General features: G+C 36.5%; 1 protein-coding gene across 8 annotated transcripts in view; it reads right to left on the reverse strand.

Moving 5' to 3' along the window:
* Tenm3 (teneurin transmembrane protein 3) overlaps positions 1-14,351 on the reverse strand; it is a 435,030-nt gene that overhangs the window by 89,888 nt on the left and 330,791 nt on the right. For all 8 annotated transcript variants that reach the window (XM_090354160.1, XM_090354159.1, XM_090354158.1 and 5 more), the window contains one exon: positions 12,786-12,971. In XM_090354160.1, the coding sequence (XP_090210286.1) occupies positions 12,786-12,971 (186 nt within the window). The remainder of the gene's footprint in view (positions 1-12,785; positions 12,972-14,351) is intronic.

Raw genomic sequence — 14,351 nt, forward strand, 5'->3', positions numbered from 1 at the left:
TTAAAATGAGAAATGTGATTGAAGGAAGACACTCTAAGCATGGGCATGTTTGAATTTCAAAAAGTCTGCCAAGGCACAACACATAATAGATTCAAAAGTCTCTTTGAGATCTGGGGTGTGGCTCAGTGGTAGACTGCTTGCCTGGTGAAGCTCTGGGTTCAATCTCCAGTGCCAAATCAAAATAACTTACAAAAGAGGTATCAATGTTTGTGAAGAAATGCACCTTCTATCTGGTGAATACAATGTAACGCTTCTATTGATTACAATAAAAAAGTGCGAGATTGTCTGAAAAATAAGTGAATGTAAAAAAAGAGCTGGAGGACCTGATGAATGTAACTGTAACCTCTCAATACATTATCCTGACAAAAAATAAAATAATAAAAAAGACAATTTATAAGTTGTTTCCCGAAGATATAGAATACCTACTTAGTACAGTATTTTGATATTTAGAAGAAAAACTAAGCAACAAACCGTGACAGTACCTGGTAAGAAACAAATATAAGACATTACGAAAAGAAGAAATGAGGGGCTGGGAGTTTGGCCTAGTGGTAGAGTGCTTGCCTAGCATGCATGAAGACCTGGGTTCGATTCCTCGGCACCACATACATCGAAAAAAAAGCCAGAAGTGGTGCTGAAGCTCAAGTGATAGACCTCTAGCCTTGAGAAAGTCCAAGGACAGTGCTCAGGCCCTGAGCTCAAGCCCAGGACTGGCAAAAAAAAAAAAAAAAAAAAAAAAAAAAAAAGAAGAAGAAGAAATGAGGCCTAGCAAATCTTAGGAATCAGACATATTTCAGTCACACCTAAGAACTCAGAAAGCAACATAAATCATCAGCATTTTCTTATATACTGCTCCCATGAGAGGAAAATCACAGGGGATTTAACCTTCCATTTTTAATTTTTCTGAACACAGCTGTTTCTGAAGTCAGGGTAACTTCTAGTACACTGTGTAGAAAAAAGCTTAATTTAGGCACCAGCTATTGGGCCATAAACTTTAACAGAGGAGGAAGGTTGGAGCAAAATGTGAATACCATCCCCCATCACAGGACAGAATTCATTTATCCTATGATTCTATCTCAGTATGTGAGGTATATTTCTTCTACAGACCCCAGACTTCTCATCTTTATAGGCCATGTATAAATCACCCATATCAAAAGATACATTTACTCACAAAACAGTCACCCATATTTAGAATTCAAGTTTAGAACATCTTAAGGTAATACTCCTTTGCTAAAGTGTATAGCATGTATACTAGTAGTCCTTTCTGTCCATACATTTATTACAAAAATGTGCCTCTTAGCAGAAGTTGCTTTAAGATTGTAACTTTCATGCAGGGTTTGCTGATGACAATGCAGCTGCCTCTTTTCTAACTGAGGGTAAATTACAGCATGTAGGACAGGGCAGAGAACAGAGGACTCTGATAGGCAATGTCAATGGCAAAATTGTTCATGCCTACATTACTCCCATTCTAAGAGATAAAGAAACAGAGGTCCTGGGAAATTATGTATTGGGAAATAAATCCTCCACATGGTTAGGAAACATTTTCGAGATGGCCCCGGATGACATGATTTTCCTGATTTTCACATAGCAAGAAGATACAAAAGGGGAAATTCTAATGCAAAAGATTTTGAGAATTTGTCTAATTTGAGAATGTAATTCTTTCAGGGCTTTTGGAGACATACATGGCTTATGCAGGCGAGTTAAGAAGACAAAAAGCAAGGAAAAGTAAAAATTGAAAGTTGCAACATATGTATAACAAATTAACAGAAGATTCCAAATAGCAAATCTGAAGACTGATGGAATACTGAGTATGAAACTTAGTAGAAATCGAGTGATTTGAAAACTTTCTCATGTAGTATTTGAGATTAAAATATGATGGAAACGTAACATTCAACTTGAAGTTTCACAGATCAGATTTAGAGAGTTGATTCCCCCCTCCCTCAGCAGGTTATAGAGCACCAAGTAAAAGACTAATTAGGTCAAGTAGCGAAACCCGCTAGTACTCACAACACTGGCTGTCATTAAATAGAATCTATGACTTCATGGCCTTTTGATGAAATTGATATATGTAAAGAAAAACAAAGCCCAGAATCCTAGCTACTCAAGAGGTAGAGGTAGGAGAATTATGGTCCAAAGCTGAGTGGGCAACAGTGGCTTTAGTGTGAAACCTTAATTGACAAACTAAAAATAAAAAAGGCCTGGGAGGTGTATGGGAGCTTGCCTAACAAACAGAAAAGTTCTGCATCCCATCCCTAGTACCCAAAAGGAAAGGAAAGAAGAGAGGAGAGAAGAACAAATGAAAGCAGTCAAGTGCTGGTGGCTCACACCTGTAACCCTACCTGCTCAGGGGGCTGAGATCTGAGGATTGTGGTTCAAAGCCAGCACAGTCAGGAAAGCTTGTGAGACTCTTATTCCCTATTAACTATCAGAAAACTGGAAGTGGAGCTTCAAGTGGTAGAGTGCTAGCTTTGAGCAAAAGAACTCAGGAACAGCACTCAGGTCCTATGTTTAGCTTCATGATAGACCAAAACAACAACAACGACAACAAAAAAACACACAACCCCCCCCCCCAAAAGAACAATTCAGTTCACATAGTGACAGCAACACTGATAGCTTCCATTATCAACAACACAACCACTTATCACTAAAGGCCTTCTTTACAAACATGAAGCAGAATGCAACACTGTTGACTTGTAAAAACAAACATTGTCTTTGTAGCACTTTAAAAAAATACTGAAGTATACACAGCACAGGGCCTCCATGCTTTAGAAAGTTCAGAGAAACTAGGTTTGCATTTGTAGAAAAGATATTAAGTGACTTTATTTAAGAAAATACCAATTATGAGGAGATTACTGAGAACAAAATACTGTCTATAAATCTGTTAACTGCTAAATTAGACTCCAATGAGAAAAATAATACTGAGAGGCCCCCAAATGGATACTAAGGTTATCTTAATGAAAGAAATAAAAATGTGGAAACAAGCCTATAGGTGAAATGTGGTAAGCTCTACTAGCTTTCTCCTGCTGTGTCAGGAACCAACATGTACGCTGTGACATCAAACTTCTTGTCAGAATCACTGGGAACATGGAGTGAGCGGGCCTCCAAGAACTCATCTCTCTGCAAGCTTTATGGAAAGGTTGCTCAGCCTGCATGGATGTCCACTGTCAACCAAATCAGTTTAGGACAATTCCTTTCTCCAGCACTTTCCACCAAATGGCTTCTTAATGGCCTAAGTTGTCTTGTAGATGATGGATCAAGAGGAAGTTTAAATTTACTCTTAGTGTGCTGGGGGAGGATTAATTCTCCTTGCATGTAGTAGGCATTCTTACTTTTTGGGAGGGATTAGCAGAGACTAAAAAATGGTTCAGGAGGATAAAACCAGTCACTGTCAATTGTAATTACTTTCAGCCAAATAGTCTAGTAAAAATAATTGTACGAATATATTTTGTGCTGGGTACTGTGCACAGTGCTTTTCTATCTGATTCCAGCACCTCAACAACTACCTTAGGAAGGGACTTACTTCCATTCCTACTTCACAGGAGATCATGGAGGGGAGCACAGTGATATAGAAAATAGGTTGTAAAAGGGAACCATTATCATGATTCTGAATGAGGAAATTTTTCAGTTGATAAATGCCTGAAAATCCAAATAATTTTTTTTTTTGGTGTGGTCTTGGACTTGGGGACTGTCACTGACCTCTGTTGCTCAAGCCTAGTGCTCTATCACTTGAGTCACAGCTCTACTTCTGGCTTTTAATTGAAGATAAGTGTATTATGGGATTTCCTGACCAGCTGGCTTTGACCTACAGTCTTCAGATCTCAACTTCCTGAGATCTGTAATTTATTAAGTGATATATTATCTCATTAAGTCATTATATTCACGTATGTCTAGTACATATTTTCCTTATTCTTGTAGGGCAATATTTACTCTTTGATTGCCTGGTTGCTTTCTCCTATGACAATGATTTGATAATATTGTCTGTAAGTAGAAGAGAAAATAATATAGTCTTTATTCAATTTGATAGCTTAATACGATTTTCAATATTGGCAGTTTTGAAAACTTTCATTTGGCTTCAAAATTTGTTATTGCTAATGTCATGTAAATTTTTAGCACTACTGTTAAGTTTGGTGAGACTTTTATTATGTAATAAACAGATTTTTATGTACTCTGAATTGACAACACTTATTTACTACTCTGTTTTAATGTCTACTTGATGGACCATTTTCAATTTTATGTCATCTTCTGCCAGTATGAGTATTTCCTCATATGAATGGAGTTTCTCTAGTGGGTTCATACAGATCAATGATACACAGCAAAACACAACTCATGCCACTTTACACCCTGAGAAGCTCACTGAGGACTGTCATGGATCTGTACCCTGCAAGTACAGGAATTTTCATGAAAACCCTTCAAAAGCAAAATGCCCCCAAACAGCAACATGTTTATAATTGTATGGGTCCCATTACCAAATATATTACCATAGCACAAAATTTCCATCTGCATTTTGATAAGAGGTTTGATATATGTGATCTCAAGAAAAGTTCTGTTTCCTTAAACAGCCTCCTCCCAAACCTACTTCTGCAGTTGCATGTCTGTGGCCAGCTTTCAGAGGGTCTGGTTATGGTAAACACACACACACACACACACACACACACACACACACACACACACACACACACGCCCTCATATATGTCCTGATTCTGCATAGTCATGTCTCTAGTAAGCAGTGCATAGTAGGAATGTTCCTGGAATATTACTATTTTGTAGCTGAGGAAACTGAGGCACAGACACTTTGATACTTAAACTCTGACAGCTTCATAGAAAGCTGTTGTATAATATTTATAGGTGTGTATATATGTATAATATGTATATGCATATTATATCATAGTTACAATGAACACTGAGTTTTGTAATGTAAATAAAGCATTTTCTTAATTTGTGCCAGTCTGGGGCTTGAGGTCAGTATCAAAATACTGTCCTTGAGCTTTTGTGCCCAAGCTTAGGGCTTACCACTTGACCTACAGCTCCAAGTTTGACTTTTATTGTAGTCAGTTGGGGATAAAAGTCCCATGGTCTTGCTGTCAGATCAGGCTTTGAGCTGCAATTCTCATGACTTAGCCTCCTGAGAAGCTAGGATTACAAGTGTGAGCCATCAACACCCAGCCTAAATAAAGCATTTTTAAGAGTGGCCATTACTTTTTCAAAATTGCCATTATTTTTAACTATTAAAAAGACTAATCTTTCACCACTGTGTGAAATAAAAATTAGAACACCAAGCCCAGGCTTGTCCACACTAGTAATTGTTTAGATTCTCCCATTCCGCCCAAGACATCCCCTTCCCCCACACCACACGGTTTAGTAGGTAACTCCCTAGCTGTGCGCATTTCATTTCAAGTTTCTAATCTCAGCATCCTAAAAACCCAGAGCAACTATGGTATTTAATATAAGTATGCTGAGTACAGTATATCTGAGTTTTGTCTGAGCAGACAAAGCATGTCTTTGTGATCATTAATTATCTTGTTTCCCAATGTAGTAAAGAATTAGAATAAAAACAAATAGCTGGTCTTTTTGCAGCTTAGAGGAATTAGGATTTCCTCTAGGTCAAATTTCCATTTGAATTGCTGGAAATTACATGGAAATCAATGTTGTTCAATAAATAGTTCAGTGTTTGAGACATTGCTAGAAGAAAAATAGTATAATATATTTCATCTTTCCTTCATCATCATGATTTTCAAAAATTGCTCTAACTCTTAAAAAAACACACCAGCTTCTTGTTAAAAAAATATTCATCTGACACATTTTATAACTGTGGATGGCAATTTTATCAACACAAAATAAATTCTGGTACAGTTTTTTCTTTCTTTTTTATAGGGTCTCACTATATAGATTCACCTTACAGGTCATGAAATTCCTATACAGCCCAGGCTAGCCTCTTGGCCTCCTAATACCCCTGCTTTAAACTCCTGCCTGCTGGAATTAGAGGTATACAGCATGACACTTGGTCCTTCTTTTACTTGAAAATAAATGTTACCATTCAAAATGTTGTCTGGGCCATCTCATTTATATTGCATGTATTGTATTATACTTTCTAAGCACTTTATTAACTGCTACTTAGAATTTCACTGAATTCTTTTTTCATCACTATTCATTCAAATCTTTATTAAGCGTGTACCATATGTACAATCCGTCAAGATTAGGGAAATACATAGGTGCATTTTTAAGATGGTGCTGTCTCTCAAGGATTTTACAATCTAATGACAGTGACAAGCAGTTTAGCATAAACTGTAAAAAATGAATTACAAGTAAATATTTACTCCTGAGTAAGAAAAACTACCTTTTTGTTACAGTATAAATGGACAAAAACACTTATTATATAATACAGCCCCACTGCTAATCATTCTTAAAAGATGCTGGTTGTTTCCAGAAAAGTAAATATGTTATCCTATAACATCATTGTAACTGGTTTCATCTTGTCTTTAAAATTGGCTGTAAAAGTTGAAATGACTTAAAACATCAAATTAGCATCATGGAAAGTGAATCTGCAATAATGTGCAAAAAGTTGAGCCAAACGAGAGTCTAACATTACAAAGTTAAATTTGAATCACTTTGAGGATTTCCTCTTAGCAAGTTATTATAGACATGTGAGCATATATTTACTTCTGAATAGTGTAATTCACAAATGCCACAATTATTTTTCTCTATAATAATACACTTGGTCACTTGGTTAAGAAATTGATCAGTAATTTTTTTGTTATTGTTAGCCAATCCTGGGGCTTGAACTCAGGGCCTGAGCACTGGCCTTGGTCTTTTTTCTTCAAGACGAAAGGTCTTCCACTTGAGCCATAGCACCATTTCTAACTTTTTCAATGTATGTGGTTGCAGAGGAATTGAATCCAGGTCTCTGTGCATGCTAGGCAACCATTCTACCTACCAGCTGTTATTAGTAATTTCTAATACTTTATCAAAAAGTAATTGAGGTGAGTGGTTAGGGAAGTAGTTTAGTGGTAGAGTGAATGTATATGTATATATATGTATGAATGTATATGTATATGTATATGTATGTATAAAACACTGGTACACACACATACACACACATGCACGCACACATGCACGTGTGCGCAGCAGCAGGAGCTGGGGTGGGTGGGCATGTTGTTGGCTCATGCATATAATCTCAGCTAGGAGACTGATATCAAGAATCAAGGTTCAGAGTCAGCCAAAGAAGGCAATTATGAACGATTCTTAACCTTCAACTATCTAGACAAAACTGGAAATGGAGACATGGCTCAAGCGGTAGAATGTCAACCTTAGTTTTAAAAAGTTGAGCAGAGCACTAAGTTCAAGCCCCAGTACCAAGGGGGGAAAAAGGCTCACATCTGTAATCCTCGTTATTCAGGAGGCTGAGATCTGAGGATCAAGGTTCAAAACCAGCCTGGGCACAAAAGGACCTGAGACTCTTATCTCCAGTTAACCTCTAAAAAACAGGAAGTGGGGCTAGACTCAAGGGTAGGGTACTGCATGTATTGTATGATACTTTCTAAGCACTTTATTAAGTGCTACTTCATAGTATTTCACTGAATTCTAACAATCCTTTGAGGTACACAACATTCATATTTATAGAGGAAGAAGCATACTTAGGGACGTTAAATGGCTTGCTTCAGGTCAGCCAAGAGTTCAGCACAGATACAAAAGCAAAAGCTCTCAAACATTATAGCATTCTCCTTCAAAATCCTAGACAAGTACTAATTTTACATTTTGCATTTGAAAAAAGTCTGGGGATAAGAATAGTTAAGATATAAATTATAGTGAATTGTAGAACTGATTTAAAATGGTATCAAAATTTGAAGCCCATTTTTATTATGCTACACTGTCTTTTACAAGAGATAGTACATGTAGCGCAGAAAAGATGCTCAATAATTGATTACTGGAGAAAATGAGTTAATTAACAGATAGAAACAACTGAAGCCCTCAAAATGTAGTATCCCACAAAATAACCTCAAGTCACCCAGAGAGGTGAAGATGATTTCTTGCTATAAAAAAAAGGTTAAATGAAATTAAAAATTGAAGAAGAGTTAATTTTTTTTTTTTGCCAGTCCTGAGCTTAAGCTCAGGGCTAGAGAACTGTTCTTGGATTTTTCTCAAGGCTAGAACTCTACCACTTGAGCCTCGGCACCACTTCTGGCTTTTTCTAAGTATGTGATACCAAGGAATCGAACCTGGGTCTTTGTGCATGCTAGGCAAGCACTCTACCACTAGGCCAAACTCTAGGCCAAGAGTTAATTTTTCAATGGTTAATTCTAGTTCCTTTCCTAATATGGCAGAAATTATCGATACTTTAGAAGTTCCAGAATTTCACCAGACTTCACTGGGTCCTTCATGTAGGCTTACATTTTGGAAAAAGAAAGAAAGGTTAAAACATATTCCCCTTTATATTCCCTGAAGCCCATAAATAGAATAAGCAAAACCCCAATATTTCACAGTATATAATTATACTATTGTTTAAGCTTATTGGAATGGAGAAGAAAAAGCTTGGTGTGTGAGAGTGTGTGTGTGTGTGGGGGGAAGTGTTCCAAGATGAAATATACTTTCCAATCTGAGATTCTTCCTTATACTACCAGTACCATACGATATAAGCCCATTTTATCCTATGCTGTCCATGGAAGAGGTTGAAAATGTCAATCAGCCTCCAGAAGATCTCTTTCTAGACCACAGATGGGAACAGTGCTCCTGGTACAAGAACCCGAGAGTTAACATTCTCTCCTTCAGATCTCATTCTCATGTATAGCCTCCAATGCGTCCAGATATAAATGGACAGTTTTAGAGGAAAATATTTTCAACAAATACTAAAGCACAATGGTTTTATTGCAGGTTAGTAACAGTCAAAATTTGATGATCAGAATTTGTCATTATCTATGACATTTAGTTACCATAGAACTCTGCCTACAACAGCCATTCATCCGAGCTTGGAACAATATTTGATTTTATGGCCAATTAACTTCAACCATAGGCCAATCCTTTCCTCCCATCTTCTCTTCCATCCTCCCTTTCTTCCTTCCTTCCTTCCTTCTCATCCTAGGATTTGAACTCAGGGCCTCATTCTTGTTAGGTCAGCGCTCTACCACTTGAGGTATACTTCAAGTACTCTCTTAAGAAATAAGAAAAGAGGAGCCAAACAAACTAGCTGTTCTTTACATATCACAGTTCATAGATTTACTCTCACCTCAACCCTTATAGTATAGAAAGGTTTTGATACAGAAATTACCATAAAATAATTTAATTAAATGAAGTATAATTTCTAAATTATTAATTATATTTAACATATTTTAACTTGTTTCTGGATCCTCTAAATATGCTTTTTTCATTTTAATTTTTAAAACTGTCTTTAAGTAATTGTTCAAAGGGGTGTTAATTTAACATATCAATTTATGAGTACAAAGCAACTCGATCAATGCCACCACTTCCATCCTACATATTATTATATCATTCCCAATGCACCAAAAGTGAAAGAAGGTACATAGAAAGAAGGCATCACACAGAAAGGAGGATACGATTGTTGCCTGTGTTAAGCATCTTACTAGAGGGCTGGAGTTTATCTGATGTGGTTCATTCACATAACTTCCCATTTTCTTACTTAACGAAAGGGCGCAGTAAGGTATTTAATAGTGACATTTGAGAGATATCTACTTTAGTCATAGTATTGCTAAAAGTAGATTTCGTCTTGTCTTATTTTCTATCTGTACCTATCATTATAGTCTAAGCCAAGAAAGGGCAACATGGGACATCGACAAGGAAACTGCTGATGAACATGTCTCATTGGTTGAACTCATGATTCACAATGAAAAGAAAACATGAACACACCAATAAAACTATCAGGATGGAAACTTTTTCAGGTAGAAGCTTTTCAGCAAATATTCAAAATTTATAACTACTTCACTAACAACATGCCTATAGTTCTATGAAAAGATGAACTGAGCATATGAAAACATGATAAGATGACTGATGAATAGTCTCTGCTTTCTATTGCAAAACTTCTGTTTGCCTCTGTTTAATTTCTCCTCCATCTCCTTTTCAATTAACTTCTGTGCTCGTATTCAATGACAAGGCACATAATATGGAGAAAGAAGAAAATGTTGCTGATTTATGAGTCTTCTTTCATAAAGTGGCAGTGCCTTTCAGCCAGATACTTAAGTGTTGGAATCGGGAGAAATCCTTAGAATGGTAATGATCCAAATGAAAAGACATCACCGTTTCCTGGTTGTCTCACAAATGGCCCCTTAGGTTTCATTGTAGACATAAACTCAGTTAGCAAGTAGACCAGGGAAAAGACACTGGATCTTCCTATGCCAAAATTTGAAATAATTAGCAAAAATAACGATTTTAAGGGTTTCTACCGCTCTTAAAAGGTTCACATTCAAGATTTATTCTCATTGTTATTTATATGGAGTATAAAAGCAACAGAATTAGTGAGAACCATAGAGAATGTAATTGTTAACTGGACAAGACATATTAAAGTTCTGCTATAAAAAATCTTGTTTTGAAACAACTAAGAGGATGTTCAGAGAGAGCTGGTTTTAGTGGTTGGCAAGTGAATGTTTATGGCTTCCTGCTACACAGTTGCGTTTTCAAAGCTACAGAATATATAACGAGCTGTGCAACTTCACTCTATCAGCTAGCATTCACTTGTCCTAACATCCCAAAACAAGGATATTTTTTCCCATCCTGCCTCTGACATAGAGGCCTTCTGAGATTTGGGACATGAAGCAGTTTCCTCAGAGGGGAAACACTGCATTGTGTGTTGTCTGCTTACAGGAAGATACCCAAGTCCTTCTATGGACTGTCCTCTCTTTAATGTAATTCCTAGGAACAGCATGATTACATGAGCCTACGAAGCCCCCCTCAAAGAAAAGGGAAGGGAAATCCAGATCACTACAGGAGGATGTGAACTCTGAGAGTGTTCTAAATATATTCATCAGTGCAAGTTAACTGCTTCCCACCTTAGCCAGGAAGCTCACATTCAACAAGTGAGGCCTTCCTGATGCTGTGCAGCTAAGAGCTATCTATACAGCGGGATACGTGAATACAGGAAGCCTGACCTCCAGGGGCTTGCAGGGCTGAACTTCAGGAGGCATCTGGAAATTTGGATGTTTATCAGACTGATCACCACTTGGAGCTTCCACCTGGAGCTCTAAACATTTGTTTGTTTGTTTTTCCTCTGGAATTTGGTGGTCATGGAAGACAGATTGTTTCCTTGAGCAGAAAAATCTTGGACTCATGAGTTTCAAATGGGCTTCCCTTAGAAGCAATGCTGATGGCCTTTTATTGCTAGAGAAAGGAGCACGGGGTGTCTGATGTCTCCAGGTGGGAGAAAAAAGAACACAGGGGAGCCTGGAGTGCTCTTGCCTCTCATGATATGGATTAAACTACACCTAATTCCAACCACCTTGAGTCCCTGAGTCTCTGTTTGAGGGGTGAGGATGTGGCCCTTTAAACCAATGTCACTATGATCCAGAAGGATCACAAAGATAGAACTGTGATAATTTTATATGTGATTTAAATTTTCCCATGCCACAAAATCCCCGACCACCCATTTCCTGTAAAGCAAAAACCAAAAAAGTTAAGTACATAAAACTTGTAGGTGTACTAGAAGAAGAAAATATTTAAAATATCAACACTTCTCCCAAATAGCGTTATCAACTTTTTCCCAAAGGGCATAAAACAATGTGGAATAACACTGACCTTAATTTCTGAAAATTTCTGCAGGACTGGATATTTATAAGTAGTGTTATATACTTTCACTGAAGTGAGCCAGAATTTATTACTTACTTTTATTGTAGTTTTTTACTTGAACATTTTGATGTAGCAACTTGAAATGTAAAAGCAAATATAGTGACTACATGAAGGGTGTGTGTATGTTCTACATATGTCAATATTCATACTAAATACCATTTTATTTATAAAAACCTTTTAATGAAAATGATTTGATATTAAACACCTATTTGATTGTTGTATTTAACCTATAGATGTTCACGAAAATCATCACGCTTTGAGAGGTGTAAAGCATATAAAGAACAGCTAAAGTTATACATTATTTTACTTATTTTTAGTGATATCACAAAATAAAGTTATAAAAAGTCAAGCACCTTTGTAGAGACTCAATGTATTGACAAGCCTAAGGTTTGTGATTCTGGAATCAATAACACTGGGTTTTTAAAAGGAATTTAAAAGAATTTTAAAGAAAACTAACATAACTTGTGCTAAGAGATATAACAGCGCTGTGGAGAACTAAGAAATAATATTCTGTGAAGATAGCGCATAATTGTGGGACCAGCAGTCAACAGTGCTGTGAATATGCATGTTTGTGGCCCACTAAATGCACAGCTTGTTAGTAGAAATTAAATTTTCTTTATGTGAGCCCATTTTTGCACAAACAATAACAAAAAAATGAAATCCTATCTCTTACTAACAGTTGTCCTAAATACAAATGAACTGCCATTAGAAAATGAAAACCATACTTACAAACCAAAACCAAGTCCTCTTTAAGGAAGGAAAAATTAAAACAAAATCATAATGAGAAGAAACAAGCTTTCTCCAAGGTGTAAAAGAGCCAGCAGGAGATGGAGAAGAGCTGTAGAAGTGCAGCTTAGAGGCTGTGTCGAGGCAGTGTGAGAGTTCTTGGCCTGGCTGCCACAAAAGAGCCCTCTGGGTTTGATCGCAAGAAGAGGAAAAAGTTTTTTTTTTTTTTTTTTTTAAAGCAATGAAATAGATGAATAAATAAAAGTGGGCTGGCCTACCGATAGTGCAATGCTCTCCGTTCCATCCCTGGCTGCATTCGCACTTGCCATCCTTGCAGGTCCCGTGTTCTGCACAGCGGGGGTGGCATGCTCTTTGATTGCATGCTGGGCCAGTCCAGCCCTCCTCACAGCGACAGGTGCCCCCCATGCAAACACCGTGTGAGCCGCAGTCCACCGAACAGATTTCTGGATTGCAAAAACGGAGGAGGGCAGGAGGGAAGAGTAGCAGGGGGTGAGAAGGAGAATTAATGAGGAGAACTACATCTTAAACTTGTTCAAGTGAAACATAAGCACACAGAGTGTGTGCTCAGACGAAAGTTCATTTCAGCACTGATGGATCGGAATCATGAATGGCAGAACTGTACTTTTTATCTGCCATTTAATTTTATATGCGGTTGTAATGGTGCCTAAAATACACATGCGATTCTGTTGAGAATAATCTCTTACTTTATATATAGAACGATATTTTATATATGAAATGTTACGGATGTAGAATAGTTATATTCATATATAAATAGCCAGGAGTATCTCTTCTAGCCAAGAAAACATAACACACACATCAAAATAATGTATTTTTCAGTATCTAATTATCTCAGGAACTAGATTTTATATGTTTTATGAGAACTGAAAAGGGGTATTTCTCATGTGTAAATATTGAATGTAGTAGTTATATACAAATAGTAGAATTTCAGGTAATTTAACCTTTTCCTTATTCTTTTCCATAGTAAAAGAAGAAATCTGCTTGTTAAAAAAGGGACTATTTCTAATGTCACTAATTAAAAATTTAAATATTAAGGAATTTTGATTAAAAAATGTAATTGTATTAGCTCACTCCAGGTATTTAGACATACTAGTTAAATACAATAATTTGTTAATTTTCCTCTTAGTAAATTTTAATCATTGATAACTACAAATTGCTTCGCCCATATAGTGGAAATTTTAATAGTAGATATATAACAACGGATCGTCATATGAAAAGCCAAGATTGTTTTTAAACCTATGGAATTACTGAAAGAGCAAGTGACCAAATGACTTTAAAAAACCAATACCAGGTTATACCTTAAAAACATTTCAGATGCCAGAAGTACTTTTAATTTTTTTCTGGGGAAGCTTTATTAAAAGCTTTATTTTATTGCATTTAACTTAGAAAGAGGGAGCGAGGAATGGAGAAGGAACTTGGAAAGGTATTTTATTTTAATATACAATTAATAGTAAGTGTAAGTTTTGTTCTAAGAATGTAAGACTGTTGGGTAATGTAAGGCTGTTGAGTTTTAGCTTTCTTGCAGAAACAAGAATGACTTAAAATAAAAGCCAGAAATAATTTCTCATAGGTCTATTTTCTTTTTTTCATATATTTTTATTTTAATTAATAGAAGGGTTACATTATATTTGCCAGATAGAAGGTACATTAATCCACGTACATCGATACCCTTTCTCATGTCTTGGTCCCCATTTCCCTCCCCCCACCCCCACCCCTCATCTTGTTTTCCCCCCTTCTCTATCTTTTATGTATTACTATTTATTATTATTGTTATTATTATTATTATTATTTATACAAGCTATACC

The sequence above is a fragment of the Megascapheus bottae genome, chromosome 20 (assembly GCF_031878675.1).
Source record: "Megascapheus bottae isolate mThoBot1 chromosome 20, mThoBot2.hap1, whole genome shotgun sequence".
Classification (NCBI taxonomy): domain Eukaryota; kingdom Metazoa; phylum Chordata; class Mammalia; order Rodentia; family Geomyidae; genus Megascapheus; species Megascapheus bottae.